The following is a 22,085-nucleotide window of genomic DNA, read 5'->3' on the forward strand; positions in this document are numbered from 1 at the left end:
GCAATGTCATGACAGAAAGTAACTGTAGCTTTTGCTCTCTAGGAGCCTAGTGCAGCGTCTTGCATCATTAGCTCCCTTAAGGAGTACCAAGAGTGAAACCTGCAAGCCAGATGGGATGTCCCTACTTAGTAACTACTGCAGTGTAAATAAACATCTGCAGGAAATACAAGTCTGTACACGCAGAAGTAGAAGAGAGTGTCTTTTAGAAGAGCTTGGTCTCTTCCAAGCCGACTGCTACCAACTTCTGCCAATCAGTCCTTCAGATTCTGAGCGTCTAGCCCAGGAGAGGCACTGCCTTCTCTTGGTAAATTGTTTTTGGGTTTTTTTTTTTGTTTTTTTTTTCTTGCTGGCAATCCCTGTCATGCTTAGAGGTTTGGAAGGTTTCTTCCAAAGCATTTATTGGTTGCCTTCCCCAGACTGACAGGGTTGGCTGTGGGACTCCTGGAGAGAAAGTTTCCAGTTACCAGGATGGCAAGCCCCTACGTAGGAGGAGGGAGGTAAGTATGCAGAACTGCGGTCACTGCTCCTTCTGATTGGCTGTCCAGCGCAGCTGCTTCCTCGGAACAAAAGGTCAAAGAGGACTGCAGAGTGATTATAAGAGGAATAGCCCTGCTGGAAGAACTGTGTGGACCTCGAGAAGCAGTAGGCTCGATTTTTCAGGAACTCGCCGACTCCCTTGGCTACGAGTTTGCAGCATACAGCCTGCGGCTGCCAATCCCAACACAGTCCTTGGGGTGAAGACCCATCTTAGAAGAAGTTGCCTGAATTCAGAGACTACCAGATCTGTTACAGAAGAAGCAGTTCCATGATCCCCTTGTAAACTTTGATACTGCAATGGCTTGTGAAATCATGCCTCTGCAAAGGTATTCATTTTTGTCTTGTTTCATTTTGTCTTACCTGATTAACATGCAAACCATATAACTTTGCCAGTTCCCTAGCTAATACTTAAGTCATGTATTAAGAGTGTGTCTGTTTTAAAAGGTTTTATTTTCCTCCAGACAGTCACAGTGACTAATTTTATTTCTGACTCTCTCATTCGATTACTGGGAAACAGGATTGCTCAACTGTCCTCTTTATTGAATATAAATGAATATAGGAAGAAACAGCAGATAAGTGAATTTTCAGAGTACCTGAGGAAAAGAAAACAAGGAATAGATTAGGCAGGTTTTCAGGAAGACTGTAATTAGCTCATTTGCAATATGGTAAAATAGTAAAAGATGTATATTTAGTTTAAGTGACACTGAAAAGCTAAAGACCGTCTCTTATACTCCTGAGCTGAGTACCTTCCTCTCTAGATTTCACATCTAGGCGATTTTTTTGAAAATCAACGTCTATCTTGTGGTAAAGAGAAATCGTAGAAGGCCACCACATGTTGTTCTCTTTTGCATAATTCTTCGTGTATTAATGCAGAGAGTATCATCTACGCCACAAAGAAAACTTCCACATGGAAGTGAAATTGTCTTGTTTATTTAGTGTGTATTCTGTGTGCATTTAAATATATACATGTTGTCTTTCCCAGATATGAGTTCCTTGAGATCAGAGACCATTTGATTTGTGTATCTCTGATACTCTAGTGCCTGCCTCAGTACCTGGCACATAATGGAGGATTTTATATTTGACCCTGAATGCCACTGGATTTTATTGAAGAGAGGGGTGAGATATTCAGACTCGCGCTACAGTGGCAGCTACATGGAGGCTGGAATAAAGTTGGGAGGAACTTGAGGCGGGGAATCCCATCCATATTGCTATTACAATAATCCAGGCATGAAGGGATGAGCTCCTGAACCAAGATGGTGGCAGTGTCAGAGGAGAGAAGAAGTGAGATATGAGAAGTGTTGTGAAGGTAGAATCAACAGGATTTGACAACATTGAGTGTGGAGTGAAGGCTAAGTGTTGAGGATGACACATAGGCTAGTAGCCTGAAATGACTGGAAAGATGGTGGCACCCAACACTAATAGGGAAGGTAGGCAGAAAAGGGAGGTTTGAGGGGAAAGATAACGAGCTCAGTTTTAGACACGTTGAGTTTAAAATGTTTGTAGGATATGCAGTTAGAGATGTCCAGTTGGCAGTTGGAGATATGAAAATGGAGGTGAGGAGAAATGTAAACACTAGATTAGTAGATCTCGGTATCAGCTGCATAGAGATGGTCAATGAATCCATGAGAGCTGATGAGATCCCCAAGTGAGATAGTATAAAAGGAGAAGCAAAAAAGGCCCAGGACAGAGACTAGTGGGACAACCATAGTGAGTGGGAATGGCTGGCCATAGATGCAGCAAAGAAGACTGAGGAGAGATCAGAAAAGTAGGAAGAGAACCAGGATAAAGCAGTGTCCAGAAAACCTAGAGAGAAGAAAGTATCCAGGTGGGAGTGGAGTGGGGGGAAGTATGAATGTTGTCAAGGGCTATAGAGGTCAAAAAAAGAACAAGGATTGAGAAAAAGCCATTAGATTTGTCAATTAAGAGATCATTGATGAATTCAAGGTCACATGATGCAGACATTTTTCAAACCTTTCCAGTTAGCCAAAGATAGCTTTGAAGTGCAACTCTCCAAAACAGGAGTTGTGAGCAAGAGATAAAGCAATTCCAGCTATCTCCATAGTCTAAGACAGAGGTGTCAAACACATAATCTGCAGGCTGCATGTAGCCCGCAACACTCCTGAGTGGACCAGATTAAATTGTAATTGGGAAATATTTAACAAAGTAAATGAAAAGGCAATAAAACATAGACAATATTAATATGTTGCTTTCCAAGACATTATGTGGCCTGCAAGGATTCTTATATATGATTGAGTGACTTTGTCTCCATTTTTGTTCAAGTTTGATACCACTGGTCTGGGATACTAAGAACTCTACAAGATAACAATTAAATGAACTAACAGCAGAGAAGGCTATTCCCTAGCATATTCATTCAATCCCTTTTCCCACCACCCACCATTCTTCTGCAGTAGTAGGGCAACACAAGCCAGTGCACTGACTTGCAACAGAACTCAACTGTGCTGCCTCAATGGCACCCCCAACCAATCTGCAAAAAGCTAATGCTTGCTCAGGCTGGTACAGTAGCATGGCAATGCTCTGTGCTGCAACAGAACTCAGCCAGAGAACTAAGAAACAGAGGGAAGTGAAGCGGAACACGTGGGGCACTCTACAAGCCTGAACAAAAGAACCTCTTTTCCAACTGGGGCCAATTCTGTTCCCCCAGAAAACACTTAGTGGAGAGATAGAGGAAAATGAAATGTGGATTGCTTAGCGTGCAAGGACACTGAGATGGCTTTGAAGTACAACTTCCAGGGAGAAAAAAATCAAACGGGAAGTAGTAAAAAAGTGAGCAATAGGAGAAAATACAGAAAAAAGACTAAAATTACCAAAGATCTCTGAAGATTAAAAAAACTCAGTTAAAGGCAAACAGAGTATAACAATAACAGAAAGCAATATGGCTTACAGATCCACTAAAAGAGTAAAGATATCTATAAATAAATTTTGCCAGACAAAGGAAAATTAATCAACATCTGATGAAGCAGAGTACCATGAGGATTCTTAAGAGATCATGGAATAACAGTAGGATGTTCCTGAATAGTTTAAAAGACATAAAATTTGTGAAAGCGTAACTTATGGCCTACACAGCAGAAATAATTGACAGAATAGAAACCATTCAACTCGTGACGATATGTCACCAAAGAAACAACCAAAACAGAGGATAACTGGGAGTACAAAAACAAAGAGGATAATCTTGAAGCAAAAAAAACCCCAATACCATTAAAAGAAAACATGATTTCCATCCAAGCAAAACATTGATCTCAAAGACAGGACATATGTAGAGACAACTTCAGGATTATAGGTCTCCCAAAAGAACATAACAAAGAAAAAAATCTTGAACACGATAAGCAAAAAAAAAAAAATACATAAAAACTATCCAGAACTTCTGAACAGAGAAAGTAAAGTGCCAATCTAAAGAATCTAATTATTTCCTCCAAAAGAATAAAACAAAACAAAAAATAAAACAAAACAAACAAAAACTATGCTTCAAAGTCCAAGACATATTGTGATTAAATTTAACAAGCCAATGACAAACAAGAAATTCTATAAGCAACCAAAAGAAAGACCTTCAGAAATAAAGGAAGGCAAATTCAGATAACATGAGTATTCTGAACTCACCAGAAATCAAAGGATAAAACAGAATGATGTGTTTTAAAGAGCCAAAGAGCTCAAGATGTAACCCAAGGTGACATACCCTGCAAACCTGAACTGAACTTAAAAAAATATGGGCATTCAATAAAAAGAGGCATTTGAAGCGATCTTAGGAAGGAAACCAGAATTGAACAAATAACTTACTTTTCACAAAGGCTAGATGACAGATATACAAGAAAGTAAAGAAATACAGCAACCAAGAAGAACAACAACATCACAACAGAGACATCGTTAAAAATTTTCTTTCTTGAAGTACAGAGACAACAGTGAAAAGAGAAATCAAGTAGAAGTGATGGCGGAGAAATAGGCTCCAAATACCATTCATTAAACCTCACAACACTCCACCTACAGGTGAATCATTTTTTTAATGGGACAGAATTACAAAACAGGATGGCAAATAAAAAGAAATAGTAGAGGGTGAATATAAAGGAAGGATATGATGTACCTTAATCAAGTCAAAGGCTAACAATGAAGGAAAAAAATAACTCCCTTAGTCTCTCAAGAAGGGAACCTAGAGGAGAATGGGTAAGGAGGCAATGGGAGGAAGTTAAGGGGAAAGAAAGAAATCTTATTTCTGTGGTGGGAAGGTGATATCACTGAAAGATGCTCTTGTGGGGGAAGAGAGGTATTCTATAAAGGGAAGTGGGGAACTTTCAATGGGTATAATCTATCAGGATTTGGTGCAAAGAGGAGGCATCTCAGGAAAAGAGGAATCAGAACTCCTAGGGCCAACTTACAGAAGGGTATGGGGACAGATATTTCAAGGCAAATGGGGAGAAATGACCATAGCTAAAACAAAGATTAATGATGAATTGCACAATCACGGCCGTAGAAGAATTCCTCCCGTGGGGCGATACTCTACCACCTGCATGAACTGGCATTTCTGAGAATGAGAGAAAACAGAAAAAGGCTGCTAGAAAAAGGTTGAAGAGCTACAAGAAAATAACACAGAAACTGGATAGAAGAGGAAACCCAAAGTAGGTACCTTAGAAGATTTAATTCCATGAGGAATACAAAGAAGAAGGACTTAAGCTATAAGGGTGATGAATCAAAGGATAAAGGTCTAGAATAGACCAAAAGGGAAGATAAATAATGAAGAGAATGAGGGGGAATCCTTTTTGAAAAAGGTAGAGAAAATAAAAAACTAACAAATGAAATAAGTTGAAAGGGAGGAGAGGAAGGGGAATTTTGCTTAACTACTTAACTGAGAGGAAAATAAAGGGGGAGAAGTATTAAATAACTAGAAAAAAGGAAGAAGAAAAAAGGAACTAATGAATTAAGCAAAACTCCAAAACTACAGAAAAGAGTACAGGAGTGGGCCTGGGCATGAGAGGAAGAGAGTTGAGAGGAATAAGGTTGCTCTAAAGCAGATTAAGCTAAAATAATCTAAGAGACAAAGTTTTTTGTTTACAGAGGAAGAGGGGGGAAATCCTGATCTGGACCAAAAAAAAGACATTAATGGAGGAAAATATAAACCTTACCGCTCATAACATTAAATGTGAGAATTAAACAATCCAATAAAATAAAAAAATAACAGGTTTGCTAAGAAAACAAAGCCTGACACTTGCTTACAAAAAACCCCACACATTTGAAAAGAAAGACACAGAATAAAAATGAGGAACTGGAAAAAAAAACAACTAAGTAATCAGGCAGTTAAAAAAAAGGAGTCATAATTATACTATCATACAAAGCGAAAACAAACATTCACAGCATATAAAGGGATAAATAAGGAAACTACATTATGCTGAAAAGAATCATAGACAACAAACCAATATTATTGTTGAACTTATATGCTCCAAAAGCCTTAATATATACATCAATAAAGGAAAAAATAACTGTTACAAGAAGACATAGTGGCAGGAGATTTCATGTCCCTCTCAGTTTTGGATAAGTCTAAGAGAAAGATAAACAAGAGGGAAAATATTGAATTGGACAAATTACTAGAGAAACTATAGTAAAAAGATTTATGACGTCTTTTTGGTAAGGACTGGTAAGGAATATGTATGTATATATATAAATACATATATGTATTTCTCATGACCACATGGAACTTTTACAAACGTTCATCATGTATTAGAGCACAGAGATGTCGCAAATAAAATTGAAAATGCAGAAACATAAACTTACCCTTTAAAGACCATTATGCAATAAAAATGTTAATCTATTCAGGGAGGACGAACAAAATGCACAGATCCAAATTTAAACTTAATGATGGAATACTAAATAATAGGTGATTCAAAGAACAAATCATAAAAATTAATAATTATATGAAAAAATTATTATGATGAAACAACATACCATAATTTCTGAAATGCAGCTAAAGAATTTTTTCAGGGAAAAAATAAAATCACTACATTTATACATGGACAAAATAGAAAAAAATACTACTGCGACACTACATCATTGATTGCACATCCTTCTTCCTAATAAAATTCATTCTAATAATGGAAGACAACTCTCCTATCTCCCAGTTTTTAAAGAGCATGCCCTTTTTCTTGTTGTGTTCTAACAACTCTAGTTCTACCAACCTACCTTTATGTTACTCAAGCATGGTACTGACCCCACCTCTTCCCAGATTCTCTCTCTTGCTTCCTGTAAGCTGAGGCTATCTCACTTATATCCTCTCAAGCCATTTCAACAGGTTGGCATAGTTGCCAAGAGTAGCAGCTACTATTCTAATTTTCAAATTCCTAAGTATATCCCTTTAGGAGTATTCTCACCAACACTACAGCTCATGAACTCCCACCTGTATATTGTCCATTTACAAATTAGCCACTCATACTCAGTTAATCTAATCTTAACCAAAATATTTACTGAAAATACAAAACACTCAATAGTTAAATAATATTTAACCATAATTCTCAATTATACTCTCCCTACAATGCAGAAAATTATTGTTAGAGAGAATAAGCATATACCTAAATCAGGTAGGGGACACGTATCGTGAAGGCGACTCACAACTCTGGAACAGTACACTGTTTTCCTCTTTCTCTTTTGGGAACCATCCATAAAAGATCCTTGGTAAGCTTAGCATAGTATGATGAATGTTGACTAGATATTTCCGCTGCTAACCTGAGCTGATCCACAGTGTGCTGGAGTAACACCTCACAACCACAATAGACAATCTTTCAGGTATTGTTTTTGATCCTCTGCATCCTCTGCTTTTCCTCAGCTCATCTGGACTCCAAAGTTTTTCCTAGATCAGTTGGACTTCTTACCGTCGTATACAACATGTCCAGCTTCAGGCTAAGATCATACCTTCAGCAGAAGTCATGTTAGGCTCTTTTAGGAAAAGGAAAAGACCTTTAGGCTAAAGTTGGCAAGAAATCTCTCTACTACTATTTCTTTGCAGAATTTTTCTCCTCTTGGCAATATTATGTAGCAATGAAGATACGTTATCAGGGCAGCTAGGTGGCACAGTGGATAGAGCACCAGCCCTGATGTCAGGAGGACCTGAGTTCAAATCCGGCCTCAGACTAAACACTTGACATTTACTAGCTGTGTGACTCTGGGCAAGTCACTTAACCCCAATTGACTAAAAAATTTTTTTTTTTAATTTTAAAAAAAGATAAGTTATCTTCTCAGAAAGAAATCAAAATGGGAGGCAAATACATTTTTCTATTCCTTCTCATTCTTTTCAACAGCCAGTCAAAATAGAGTATTTTCTATTTTGTTCTTCTTCTTAGGAGTAGATGACAGTAGAGAACAACCTCTCACTGGCCAACCAACCAATCTACCTGGTAAAGTATCAGTGTCTAGAAAAAGTTATCAACTGTCTTTGACACAATTCAAAAATCTGTTTTTTACCTCTTACTTCTCTCTTTCTCTGAACTTTTCTTGGTTCAGCATCTGGGCTCTCTCTGAACAACCATGGTACAGCTTATGGTTAGTAAAACAAATTCTCATCTTCTGTCTATAATCAGATAAATTACATTTGTCCTATAATCTGTTCTGGTGTCTAGATTTTATCCAGGTTATTAACCTAAAAGTTCACCAATTCTTCATATGCAAACCACTGGAGCATACTATGTTCTCCGTTCATTCTAATGTGCTAGAACTTGTCGTATACAAATGAACAATTCCTGTCTTACAATGAAACTTTGAGTCAAATTTAATTCAATCGCTGCTTCTATTAGAATTGTACCCCAGATAAGTGAACTATCAAGGCAGCCATAACTCAGCAACTGCTTTTCTCAGAAATAAACATGCTCCCAGACAACTGAATTGGCAAGAGACACCCAACACTTATAACATGGTTTCAGACCTCTCACCATTCTGGTTAACCTCCCTTAGATACATACGTTTCTCTAGGTGTTAAAAGGGACGAAGTGCCTTTCAAAGTAGATGGTCATAGTACTCAAGGCACACAGTGTGACAAGTGTAGATCACAGTAATACTATTTTCTCCATTGTTCTGAATACAATATTTCTGCATAAGTATATATCATGAAATTATATTTGTGTTTTTGGCTACCATGTCTCACTGTTGACTCATCTTAAACTTGAATTTATTTATTGAATAAATAAAAGCCATTGTATTTGATAAATAAAAATTACAGATTCTACTATCAATCATGTTTCCCATGTTTCCTTTGAATGCATATATATATGTATATATATACATACATACATACATACATATGGTTGTAAGAAGTTTACAAAGATGACAAGTTAATGATAGATACAGCTAGTTTTTCTTTAAGAAATTGAAAACTTTAGGGGCAGCTAGGTGGTGCAGTGGATAGAGCACCGGCCCTGAAGTCAGGAGGACCTGAGTTTAAATCTGGCCTCAGACCAAACACTTGACACTTACTAGCTGTGTGACCCTGGGCAAGTCATTTAACCCCAATTGCCTAAAAAAAAAAATCTAAAACTTTGAGAAAACTGGTTGATTTCAACCAAATATTAGTCAACAATAATTTGTTAGTAGGTATCATCTGTTGTCTTGGCAGTATAATGTGAGAGGGGGCAAAGTAACTTTCTAGTCTGAAGGCAAGAGAGTAGACCAGTTGTAGTTCACTGTTTTTTTTCATCTCTATATCTCTTATCTGTGGGTTTTTTTTATCATAGTTTGAGAATCCATTATTCTAAGATCAATCAACAAATATGTATGTACCTGCAGGATGTTATATGCACTATGAAGAATACAATAAGAAGTCTTTTTTTTTTGCTGGGGAACTTACAGTTTAATCAGAAATAAGATGAAAAAATATGTAAAAACACAAAGTGATAGCTGCACTATGAGAGTAGTATTGAGTATTAAGTTCTGTGGTAAATTAAGTAATCAGTGCCATCTACTCAGATATTTTTTTTTAAATCTCAGTTTCTAATAAATGAAGGACAAAATAATTTTGTTTCTATGAAGTCAGATTTTAATGCAAAAGATTTAAACTTAAAATATTTTAGTGTAAATATTGCTAAAACTATATTTTATTATGATTTTATCTTAATTTAATGTTTATTTTAATTATGCCTTTATGGAACCTTTAAATTTCACAAATGTGGACTGAAACTTAGCAGAGAAACTTGGGAGGAAAAGCAAAGTGCATAGTTACTGTGTTGATCAACGTGCTTTGCTGTTGCTAAAAGAATCGTTCCTATAGTACTTCATACACACATTCATTAATTATTTGCTGTTAATCAGTTTTGCCTTCATGATAATAAGTTCATTTCATTTTAATATTTCAGACAGCACGTACACTCTAAAAGTTCTAACATAATTAAAATACTGTGGTTATTTCTTTTACTGGAATAAAGTAGTTAAATGCTCCCCTTTAACAATATGATCCTGGTTGAAGTGAAAGTCCTGCCTCAGGTTTCTCTAGAAGAGGTAACTTGCCTTCACTGAGTGATCATTTCCAACTGGAAAAACATTTAATTTAGTTTAATCTATGCTGAGGTTAGCATCAATATAACAAAATTAATCCTGTTCCACTCATATCATACTTAAATTTTAGTTTTACAAAAGCAGCTATTTTCCTACAAATTAACTTGTTTAAACAAATAAATAAACTATATACTAATGTCAAATGTATTTTCCTTCCAGTTCTCAAGAAGAAGAAAGACCCATGTCACCTTTTTATTTAAGGTATTTTTTTTTATTTGTTTGTGGGTTTAGAGGAGCTTAAGGGTTCTTTTAATGTATTTACTCTTCTACTTTATGACATATTCTGAAATTCGGGCTACATTAAGACATAACTATCAGCCTGTGTTATTTTCTAACAGGGAACCTGAAAATTTTCCAACAAATAATTGAAAAGAACAGGAGATAAACAAACAGATGTGTCAGGCAATTTTAACTTGAAAATCCCCTAATAATTCTGCTCTTCTCCACTGAACTCATTTTATTCTATTCCATTGTATCACTATTCGCAGGGTATAGTGAGCTGGCCTCAGAGTTGAGAAGACATGGATTTAATTCCTACCCGTGACAGATACTAGCTGTGTGGCTGGGTAAATCACTTCACCCCTTTTGTCACAGGCAACTCTATAATGCCATAAGTTACGGAGTCAAGTCAATGACAAGTCAACAAGCCTTGAAGTGTTTAAAGTCCTTAAAAGACTTTGATCAGTATATGTGGTAACCTGAATTGAGTGAGATTGAGCTTTCAGACAAGTGAAGCCAATAAGCATTTATTAAGAGCCAGGCACTGAGCTCAACTCTGGGATACAAAGGAAGGCAAACACATTCTGTGCTCTCAAAGACCTCACAATCTAATGAGAGACAGCATGCAAACAACTATGCACAAACAAGTCAAATTGGAGATAATCTCAGGAGGAAGAAACTAGCATGTGGGGGGTGGGGTGAGAGCAAGGGTCAGGAAAGGCTTATTGCAAAGGGTAGAATTTTAGCTGTAATTTAAGGAAGCCAGGGAAGCCAAGCTGGAGACAAGAAGGGAAAGAATGCTAAGAATAGGAGACAGCCAGTGAAAATGCCCAGAGTTAGGAGATAATGCAGCATTTTATGTGAGAAACAAGAAGAAGGTCAATGTCACTGAATCACACGCTACATAGATGTAAGGAAACTCAAAATATAGGAAGGGCTTTAAAAGTGAAGTGCTTTAAAAGCCAGGCAGAGGATTGTATATTTGATCCCAGAGATAACAGAGTCATTAATTGAATAGGATTCTGACATGGCCAGAGCTATGCTTTAGAAAGATCTTTTTTGACAGCTGAGTGGGTGATAGACTGAAGTGAGGAGATACTTGAAAAAGGGAGACCAGCCAGAAGGCTCATGCAATAGTTCAGACATGAGGTGATGAGGGCCTGGACCAGGATGCTGGCAGTCTCACAGGGGGAAGGCGGAACATATCACATAAGAGATGTTGTGAAGGCAAAATTAATAGTCTTGGCAATAGATTGAATATGGAGAGAGAGAATGCGGAATTGAGGATAACCCTTAGGTTGTGAGCCTGGGTGAGTGGGAGGATGGTGGTACCCTTGAGAGGAAAAGGCAAGTTTGGATGACAGGGAAATTTGGGAGAAAGATAATTCAATTTGATTTTGGACATGATGAGCTTACAATGTCTAGGGTACATCCTGTTCAAGATGTCCAATATACAGTTGGAGATGGAAGATTAGAGGTCAAGAGAGAGGTTAGAAGTTAGAGGTTAGAGATGATCATTGAATCCATGGGAACTGATGAGATCACCAAATGAAATAGTATAGAGGGAGAAGAGAAGAGGGACCAGAACATAACTGAGAGGGAGACACGCTATAAGTGGGCAGGAACTGGATGAAAATAAAGCTAAGGGGACCAAGAAAAAGAAGTCAGATGGGTCGGAGGAGAACCAGGAGAGAGAGAGAGAGTAGTGTCATCAAAACCTACCCAGAAAAGAGTATCAAAGACAAGAAGGCAAACAGCATTGTCAAAGGCTGCAGAAAGGCCAAGAATGATGAGGATTAAGAAAAGACCACTACATTTAGCAATTAAAAGATCATTAGTAACTTTAGAAAAGAGTTTCAGTTGAATGATGAGGTAGGAAGCCAGACTGCAGTTAAGAAAAGAGTAAGAAGAACAGAAAACAATTTGTAGGTGGCTTTCTCAAGGAGTTTAGCCACAAACTGGAGGAGATACATACCACAATGGCTAGCAGAGATAGATGGATCAAATGAAGGTTTGGTAAGGATTAGGAAGACATGGGAATTTTTTAGGCAAGAGGGAGCCAGAGATTGAAGATGAGTAAAACAATAGTGATAATATAGCAGGCAATCTGCTAGAGAATATTGGATGGAATGTGATCACTTGTACATGTAGAAGGGTTGGTGATGGCCAGGGAAAAGACTGCCTCTTTATTTGAGACAGTGGTAAGGGAAGAGATAGTAGTGAAAGGCATCTGAGAAATGTGAGATAAGGAGGGAAAAGAGGGGGCTTTCAGTGAATGACCTCAATTTTTTTTCTGCGAATTTGAGGCAAGTTTCTCAGATAAGTAGGAGAGAGAAAGCTATGTGAGCTTTTAAGAGAAATGAAAAGGTTTGGAAAAGTCTTTGTGGTGAATGAGATAATGATTCAATCAGAGAGGTATAAAAGGCTTGTCCTGCTCCAGTGAGGACCCAGCTGAGATAGAAAACATGAATTTGTAGTGGATCTGGTCAGCAGGGTTTCATTATTTTCTCCAGCTCTGCTCAGTACTATGTGAGTGGGAGTGAAGACAGTGAGTGATGGGTATAGTCCAAGACTGAGGCTTGGCACAGTCAAGATCAATGATAGGACAAACGGACTTGAGTATTCCAACCCATCCGCCACCCCCATCTCAATCAGTGAGTCAGAGGGCATGAGTGAATGTGCAACCAGTTCTGGCCAGGGAAGTTGTGACATAAGGAGGGAGTGTAAGAAATTGTAAGGAGAAAGGAAAAGGTTTAAGATAAAAGCAAGTTTATCGAACAGGCATTCCAAAGAGTATATGGGAAGTGGTGAGTCGGTCAAGGACTTGAGGTTGGGGGAGGCTTGGGTTCATGGGGATGGTAATAAGGAAGTGGTTAATGGGGGTTGGAGAATGGTGTTTGACCAATGACAACCAAGGCTTCAGAATCACTCAGATGGGGAGAATATGATGGACTAGGAATTTGTGAGCTGTAGAATGTGTTTGGGTAAGATATCATCATCCCAGCTCAGGATAAAATCGTCCCAGGGCAGGAGAGGTTGGGGCAGGCTGGGACTGAGTAGAGGTGGAGTCACAGAAAATGTTGGGAGAGTGTGCAATGGAATGGCCAACCCAGGAAGACTAGGATGCTGGGAATCTCCCCTCTTTCTCTGGCAGGCACTTTCCTCCTTACCCAGCAGGCTCAGGCAAGGTGACAGAGGCAAAGCGGGTACAGATCTGCATTAGTAGAGGGAATTTTCTCATTTCAAATTCCCTTGACCAATAAAATCACAGGTTTGTCTTCCTCCCCCCTCCCCCCAAAAAAGCCTATGCTATGGTATATGAATGTATGTATATCCGTCACCAGAAGACTGGTCATCAGTTGATGAAAAGGGGTGGGAGGGAATATAGCAACTCATGAAGACTTCCTGCTAAGGCATAGAGGTTACGTACAAATTGGTTACTTACAGAGCATGTTACCATAATCTGCAGTGGTAGATAATCCATTCCATTAGAGTCATAATCTTTTGAAGAATTAGAGAATACATATTTGTATATTCACAGCAAATATACATTAAAAATTATGTCTAGAATCATAGATTTATAGTGGAAGATATCACAAGGGTCATCTTCTTGCATTGGAGAAAACTGTTACTTGGCCAGGGTCAGATACAGAGTAGGCTTCTGACTCCACATTCATTGCACCAAGCCCATGTCTGTGGCCTAGAAGAGGCCACTGCTTTGGAGAGTAACTTAGAAAGTGAATAAATACACAACAACTGAATACACCATAATAAGCAAGTGTAGAATTATTTTTCAGAAGCCCACATTATCAGTATTGCATAGCTCAAGCTAGTGGAAATCATGTTTTCCAGGCCCTTATCCCTGCCTTGGGTAAAGAGTGACGATGTTGCCTGATATTACGCCAGGGCCTTCCTTTTACCTCCAATTCCAGCTTCTGCAGGCCCTTCCCGGCCACCGGCTCCTTCTTTGCCAACATGATCTTCTATCTAACATGTGCATACCTAATTGCTTACATTCTTTGTTGCTCATTAGCATGTGAGCTTCTCAAAAACAGAGACTGCTTCCCCCTTATCACCGGGCTTACCACAGTGACTGACTAAACCACAAGATTGAAATTCAAGGTTTTTTAATTTATTTTTTCTTTACAGCCGTGCCCTAAAATGTTTTAAGATATAAACAAGAGTGAAATAGGGAAATGAAAGACATGGTTGAATTTTCTCATTTTATTTTTTCCACGTAAATGATACTATGAGTGGTAATGTAAGAATTTGCTGCAAACTTCTCCCTTTGTTTCCCTATGCTCAGCTTCATTTTTTCGTTTCTATTTTGCATGTGATACACAGAGATACCTTTGTCATTTAAGCTTGTCAGGAGGCCAGTTTCATCATCCAGTTGTATCATTCATTGATAACTCAGAATTCTGTTAAAGAGCACCTCACTCAGCTCGGTGCTTTATTTCCAGACACAAATTGTCCTTCAGCAACTTGTAGCCTATTGCATTGTTTCTTTGTGACCAGATAATCACTTTGTGACATCTGAGGTCGCTTCTGAGGTTTGAGACACCGTTGTGGTCCAACTGATTTAGACCGATTTTCTGCCAGTTAGCCTGGTCTCGATCGGGAGCGACTTCTGCCCTTGCAATCATATAATTGGAGAGCATATAAGGGTGTATTTCTGGATGTATATGGGCTTGTATTTATTCTGCAATACAGTGTGGTAATTTTATACTGACGACCATTAGATATTCGGTAGATGTTACTGGTAACTAAGAGGAATTAGTCCTGTTGGTCACAGTGGAATCATACTAAGTAAATAAGTAATAATCATTTTATTAAAGAGCAAAATTAGGCCCAGAAAGATCGACCAAGTGCACAGTATTATTTAGGTGACAGCTAGAATAAGGAGGAATGGACAGATGAATACTGGGGGCAGCACGGTACAACAGAAAACAAACAAACAAAACTAACCCTGAACTTGGAGACACAGCACGTGGTTGCATACTTGGGTAAGTCAGTTAATGCCTCTGGGATTGATTTTGTATTTGTGAACGTAGGAGGATAGAATAGATAACTTCCACGGTACCTTCTAACTCTGGCTCTTTGATTATATAATCCTATTGTAGTAAACTTACTCCGTGACTCATTCCCTTAACTTGTACCATCATTAGCAAATTTGATCCCCAGAAGAGTGGCTGATACTATTCTCCAGATACTAGAGGTCACCTTGTGGTTCGCTACTCGTATTGCTGAGTCCCTATCAGTGTACTGACTACCATCAAATCAGCCACTGACTCAATTAACTTTTAATAAAGGCATTTGCTCAAAAGGAAAAATGAATAATTACACAACATTCTTCTCCATAAACCAGGGGTGCATTCTACCAAAATGAGCATAGTGCCCATAGAGAAATAATTCAAACTAAATTACCGTGGTAGTGAGGGCATATGTGTGAGGAGCATGTGCTCAAAACAATACATGTTTACAGAACTGTGGACCTTGCTTGAATGTCTTTTCTCTTTCTTGGGGACAGTCACCCCAAAGTTCACTGACAGGTCTGGTATCTATTTTGGATGAGTAGATCTGATACTAGGCTAAACTGCTTTACAGATGGGCTAGGCCACTCTTCTCTTGGGCTGGGCCTCTTCACTGCTTGGGTAATGCTATGCTCTTTCAGAAAGGGCAGAAACTCTGGGATTTGAAGAAGCTTCTCTAGTTCTGTTCCCTGGGCTGGGTTAAAGGGGGCTTCAGTAAAGCACATGGCATTGTAGAGAAGCATAGCCTAATTCACTAACTCAACCAGTTCATCCAGGCAGCAGGTGGTATTGCAAAGAGTTATGAACTCTGTCACCAACCAGTTCTGAAAGGCAAAAATGTGGCAGTTCAGAGAGTTGTATCTCTTGACTTCCACCAAATTCTCAAGTCTCTCTCTTTTTTTAACCAACTTTGCTGTTTTAGGGTTGGGTCTCTTTGTGAGAGAGCTTACTCTAACTTATATTAGAGTATATTTACCAAATTCTCATCCCTATGGGTTAGGCCATAAGCAGTCAATGTACATTTGCCTAATGATCATTTTAAAAGTTTTCTGATTGGTCTTGGGCAAATTAGCAACTAGAAAACAAGGCATTGAAGTAATCTTTACCTCAGATAAGTGCCTTGTCTCTGTGGACTGTACTTTTAGTTGTTTTGTTTTTAATGTACACATTTCACATTTGTATTTGTCTTTGTTCCTTTTGATCAACAAAATTACCAAATTCTGAATGAGTCATAACCTTATACTATCAGTGGGCAGAACTTGGTAACTCATTAGATAGGAAAAGAATCAAATGGAACCCCAAGATTCTGAGCATTAGAGACAAGGTAGATACAGTGGTGCCATTGATAGAAATTGTGAAGTCAAAAGGAGTCAATTTAAAGAAATGATAATGAGCTTAATTTTGGACATGTTGAGTCTGAACTGTCAATGAAGATGTTCTGGAGTTGGTTGGGGTATTGGTACAGATTTCAGAAGAAATGTCAAGGCTTGAGATATAGATCTAAAATACATCTAATTAGCTTTGGGACTGAATGAGATTATTAAAGGAAAGAGGGTAAAGAAGAAAAGAGGGCTGAGGACAGAACTTTGGCGAGTAATGAAAGAAGACCAATTGAAAGTATAGCAAACATAAGAAATAAAAAGAAACTTTGACACAAGTCTAACATAATGGTAGAGAAGCTTAGATTATTTAAGTGCCTATATCCTTAAAGTTTCAGGAACACAGAATTTGAGAGTTAGAAGAGATCTCAGTGACCATTTGGTCACCCATATACAAAAAGAATCTACACTGTGACATATGTGACAAGTGGGTATCTGGCTTGAAGATCTCCAAAGAAGAGAACCCACTACCTCTCTAACTACTCCATCCCACTTTAGGAAAAGTCTAATTGTTAACAAGTTTTTCTTGACATCCAGCTTGGGACAAAACACAAATCTAATCTATCTGTGTGATAGCTCTTCAAATGCCTGAAGAAAACTTAAAGAAACCCTAAGTCTTCTCCAAATGAAAAGTCCCCAGTTCCTTCAATTAATTCTTAAATGACATGAATTCAAGATCCTTCACTATCCTAGCTGGCTTTCTCTGGACGTTCTTGAGCTTATCAATGTCTTTAAATCATAGTGCCCAGAACTGAACATAGTACTCCAGATGAGGTCTGATGAAGACAGAATACAGTGAAACTCTTACCTCCATGTTCTTCATGCAGCTCAAAGTTTCATTAGCTTTTTTGACTGTCATACCAAACTGCTGATTTATACTGAACTTGCAGCCCCATTAAACCCCCCACTTTTCCAGGACAACTTCCATTTAGCCCCGCCTTTACATTACATTTATCTTTAACTAAATTAAATTAATTAAGCATTATATTTATCCTTAACTGATTTCATTTTTTAACATTCAACCCACTCCTTTGAATCCTAACTCTGGCATCTAGCTATCCAGGGAAAATTGTTGCTATCCCTCCCAACTTTGTACTATCTACAAATTTGATGCTTTTACCCAGTTTGGCTTTTCAGTTTTGCCCAGATAAAAATGTTAAATGGCACAGGGGTACTTTGGGGTGCTCTACTAGAGAATTCTTGCCATACTGGCATTGAACCATCACCAAGTATTCTGAATTTCAGGTGTTCAACCAACTCTGAATACATCTAAACCTATTCTAATCCAGTTTGTATTTTTCCATGTTTTCCAAAATAATAGCGTGAGATCCTTTATCAAAAACTTTTGCTAAAATATAGATTGAACTATATCTACAGCATTCCCCAGATCTACTAGTTTAGTAATCCTATCAAAAAAGGAAATGAGGTTAATCTGGCACGATTTGTTCTTGAGGAAGCCATACTTGAGGAAGATTGTGAAATTCTTAGGGGAATTTATAGGTAACAGGGAAGGAAACAATAGAGAGGGATAGATTGAAGATTAGAGAGAGTGGGGAGAGTAGAGCCAAGATGGTGTAATATCAGGAAGAAGTACACCCAAAGTCTTCTAAATGCACCAAATCCTGTTGGAGAAATACAAGAAAAAAAAATACAATGAAACATTTTTTTCAGCCCAGGAATCCAGAGAGGACTTTGGACAGTAGGGGTGAGGTCTGGTCAGGAATTTGTACCATTCTAGCATAGGGAGAGGACCCTATGCACCAGGGCAAGAAGAGGTTCCAGACCCCTACTGGGGCCCTTCATGCAGAATGAAGAAGAATTTGCCAACTCGCAGTTTTGTTGCCCGCTCCCCAATCCCAGGTCACAGATCTACAGTGTGCTATGTAGGGACCTGCACCCAGGGCTGGCATATGAAGCAAGTGCAGAAGCAAGCAGCAGCTGCATGATTCTTACTCCCGGAGTAGAGTGGGATCTCAGTTTCAGTGTCTAGCTCAGTCTGAAGACCACAGAGGAGTAACCAGGACTGCATTTCTGTCATTCTGAATCAGTGCAGATTCCCAGATGGCTACGAGTAGCTGAGGGCAACAGTTTACTATTGCTCAGATCCTAACTCAGGTTAGGCATTTGCAGAGCTCAGACCAGGCAGGCAGTGACCAGACTTCTCCCTCAATCAGACCACTTGGGAACACTGAAAGCTTTCAGGTCCCCAGCCTGATCTATCGCCAAGATCCTAGAATAACAGAACACTCAACATTTAAAAAAAAGCAAAAACACACAAGCAAAACAACAAAAACAGAAGCAGGACCGGACCTACCTTCACTCCAAAAGAGCTCAGAACTAGGCCAGACATCAAGTCTGAAGTCAAAAAGTAGACTGGAAAAATGGGCAAACAAAAAAAAAAATAGTCCTACCACAAAGAGCTATTATGGTGGCAGGGATGCTCAATATCCAAACCAAGAAAAGAATGACTTCAAAACATCTATGAGCAAAGCTTCAAAGAAAAAACACAGGTTAAGGATAAATTCAGTTCTGTGGAAGAGATAAAGCAGGAGATTTTTTTAGGTTTAAAATGTTTTCATTAATGAAATGAAAGCACTTGAGGAAAAAAATTGGAAAAGAAATAAGAATTATAGAAGAAAAATTGGAAAGTGGATTAATAGCTCAGCACAAGAGATACAAAATCTTGCCCAAACAACAAATTCCCTGAAAATTAGAATAGACCAAACAGAAGCCAATAACTCCATGAGACAACAAGAAATATTAAAAAGAATCAAAAGACTGAAAAAAAAATAGAAGAAAATGTATGGTATCTCCAGACAAAAACAACTGACTTGGAAAACTGATTGATGAGAAAATTTTAAGAATCACTGGAATACCTGAATGCCATAATTTAAAAAGAACCTAGACATTCTATTTTGAGGAATCCTAGAAGAAAACTGCCCAGATTTCATAGAGCAAGAAGGCAAAAGAATACATTGGTCATCTCCTGAAAGAAATCCCAAAATGAAAACTCCTGTGAATATTATAGCTAAAATCTAGAGCTTATAGATCAAATAAAAGATACTGCCAAAAAGAAGGAATTCAAGAACCAAGGACGCAGTCAAGATTATACAAGATTTAGCAGCTACCAGTATTATGGAGTGGAGAGCTTGGAATGATATTCCAGAAGGCAAAAGATCAAGTCATTTAAGTAAGAATAACTTACTCAGTAAAACTGAATGTGATCCTGTAGGGAGGAAATGGATTTTTAAGAAATAAAGGATTCCCATGTCCTCCTATTGAAAAGACCAGAGCTGCATAGAAACTTTAAAGTTTAACCATCAGAGTTAAGAGAAACATAAAATAGAACAAATAGTCTTAAGGGATTAAACAAGGATAACTTGCTTGCATTCTAATAGGGTATCTGCTGAACTCTATTATCATCAGGGGTCATAGGAGGAATTCAATTAGATAAGTCCTGGGAGTGGTTCTGTTATATTTTGATGATGTTATGAAAAGAATAGAGAGGAAAAGAATAATATACTGGGGAAAGGAGGAACAGAAGAGAAAGAAAAGTTAGGCAGAATTGTCTTACTTGCTGCCAGAAAGATTAAATTAGAAATAGGGAATGTTTAACAAAACAAAAATACAATATAAACAATATTAATTTGTGCTTTTCTAAATCAATATGTGTCTCTCAGGAAATGATTTCTATTTGAGTTTGACAGTGCTCTTCTATAGGAAGCCTTTCCCAAATCCTCTTAATTCTAGTGCCTTCCCTGTTAATTATTTCCTATTTATCCTATATAAAGCTTGTTTGTACATATAGAAATTAGAGATGTGCACATTTAGAGACATCTCCACTCCAAATGTTCATATGGACTCTTTGTGCCTGACCTGTGGTAGAGCCTTCTGAGCTCACATTGGTTTGATGAGACACATTGTACTTGACCCCGACAGAGTGATGTTATTTTGGCCCTCTTCAAGAACAAAAGACAACCACCAACCATTCAACATATTTGTTCTCTTGTTGTTTCCCTCGATGGATTTCAGGTTCCTTGAGGGCAAGGATTGTCTTTTGCCTCTTTCTGCATCCCAGCACTTAGCATAGTGCCTGGCATATAGTGGGCACTTAATAAATGCTTATTGACTATCTTGCATTTTCATCTGTGTACTCAACATCTCACCTCTTTAACTAGGAATGACTTTAACCACTGGGATGTTATTTGTATCCTCAGTACTTAGCACAGTGCTTTGCATATAATAAACTCTCAATAAATGTGCTTGCTTTCATTCATTCATCTGTTTCTGAAAGGTCCAGTATTCCCCTGGTTAGGGAACCCTGTACCTCCTCCATAATCATGGGGTGTTCTTGATACCAAAGTAAAAGGCTAAGGAGCTCCACATTGATTATAGATAGTAGTTTAATCAATTTGGATTACTTACATTTGGGATAGTATGATGGATTCTTGCCAATATATTAATTATCCTTGATCTGGGGTAGTGGCCAGACTAATCAGTGAATCCCTGCCCAAAAAAAAAAAAAAACCTCCCCATAGTAATTATAGAAAACAAAGGAAAGAGGAGCTAGAGAGTGCATCACTACTGATTGGTGGATATTTTTGGTTTTCTGCTAAGTAATGAGCTTGGGCATTAAGCCAATGTTATGCCCAAACATAAGTTTGTGTATTGATCATGTATGGGTCACTTGCATCACAATATTCTTGTTATGGCTTTCATAGGTCATAGTATCTAAGTTATGACTCATTCTCTAAATTATGATTCATTATCTATGTTATAACATTTAACAGGTCACCATGTCCAGGCTTCCACCTTTCGCATAGTTTAAGTTATATGGCTTTTCACTTATTGCTGCATTTTTATGGATTTTTTCCCCCAATCAGGACTATAATTCTAAGAGACTGCAATTATTACTAAAGCTTTAAGAGCCATGTTGAATATTAAAGGAGAAAAAAATTGTGCTCACAGTTTGGTGTTCAGTTAAGAAATGACTATATTCTTCCTATAGAATCAGAGAAATATATATGTTTTTATCTGTGATCCAGTCAGTTGAAGAAAGTGGCTTGATGTGAATGAAGTACTCCCTATAGAGTCAGAGAAAATGTGTGTGTGTGTGTGTGTGTGTGTGTGTGTGTGTGTGTGTGTTTTGTCTGGGATCTATGAGAATATAGAATGGATCTATGGAGGTCTCCTATGCATTGACTCATTTCATGCAATTTTTTTTTCCTGGCCAGGTTCTAGAGCCAGACAGAAAATTTAAACTTTTATCACTTCTTTTACACTAGGTCATAGGAGGCTTGAACATTTCTAGTTATTAGCACTTGTTCTAGAAAAAATGGAAGAAGGCAATTAAAGAAATAATATGAGCACCTTTTTTTCACCC

General features: G+C 38.0%; 1 protein-coding gene across 2 annotated transcripts in view; it reads left to right on the forward strand.

Annotated features, from left to right (window-relative positions):
* The first annotated feature begins 470 nt into the window (after nt 1-470).
* FAM13A (family with sequence similarity 13 member A) overlaps nt 471-22,085 on the forward strand; it is a 105,981-nt gene continuing 84,366 nt past the window's right edge. The window contains exon 1 of one of the 2 annotated variants that reach the window (XM_027853412.1): nt 471-863. In XM_027853412.1, the coding sequence (XP_027709213.1) occupies nt 835-863 (29 nt within the window). In that variant the 5' untranslated portion in view covers nt 471-834. The remainder of the gene's footprint in view (nt 864-22,085) is intronic. The other variant, XM_027853413.1, reaches the window with a different exon arrangement.

This window comes from Vombatus ursinus, unplaced genomic scaffold (genome assembly GCF_900497805.2).
Source record: "Vombatus ursinus unplaced genomic scaffold, bare-nosed wombat genome assembly UNPS02009975.1, whole genome shotgun sequence".
NCBI lineage: Eukaryota > Metazoa > Chordata > Mammalia > Diprotodontia > Vombatidae > Vombatus > Vombatus ursinus.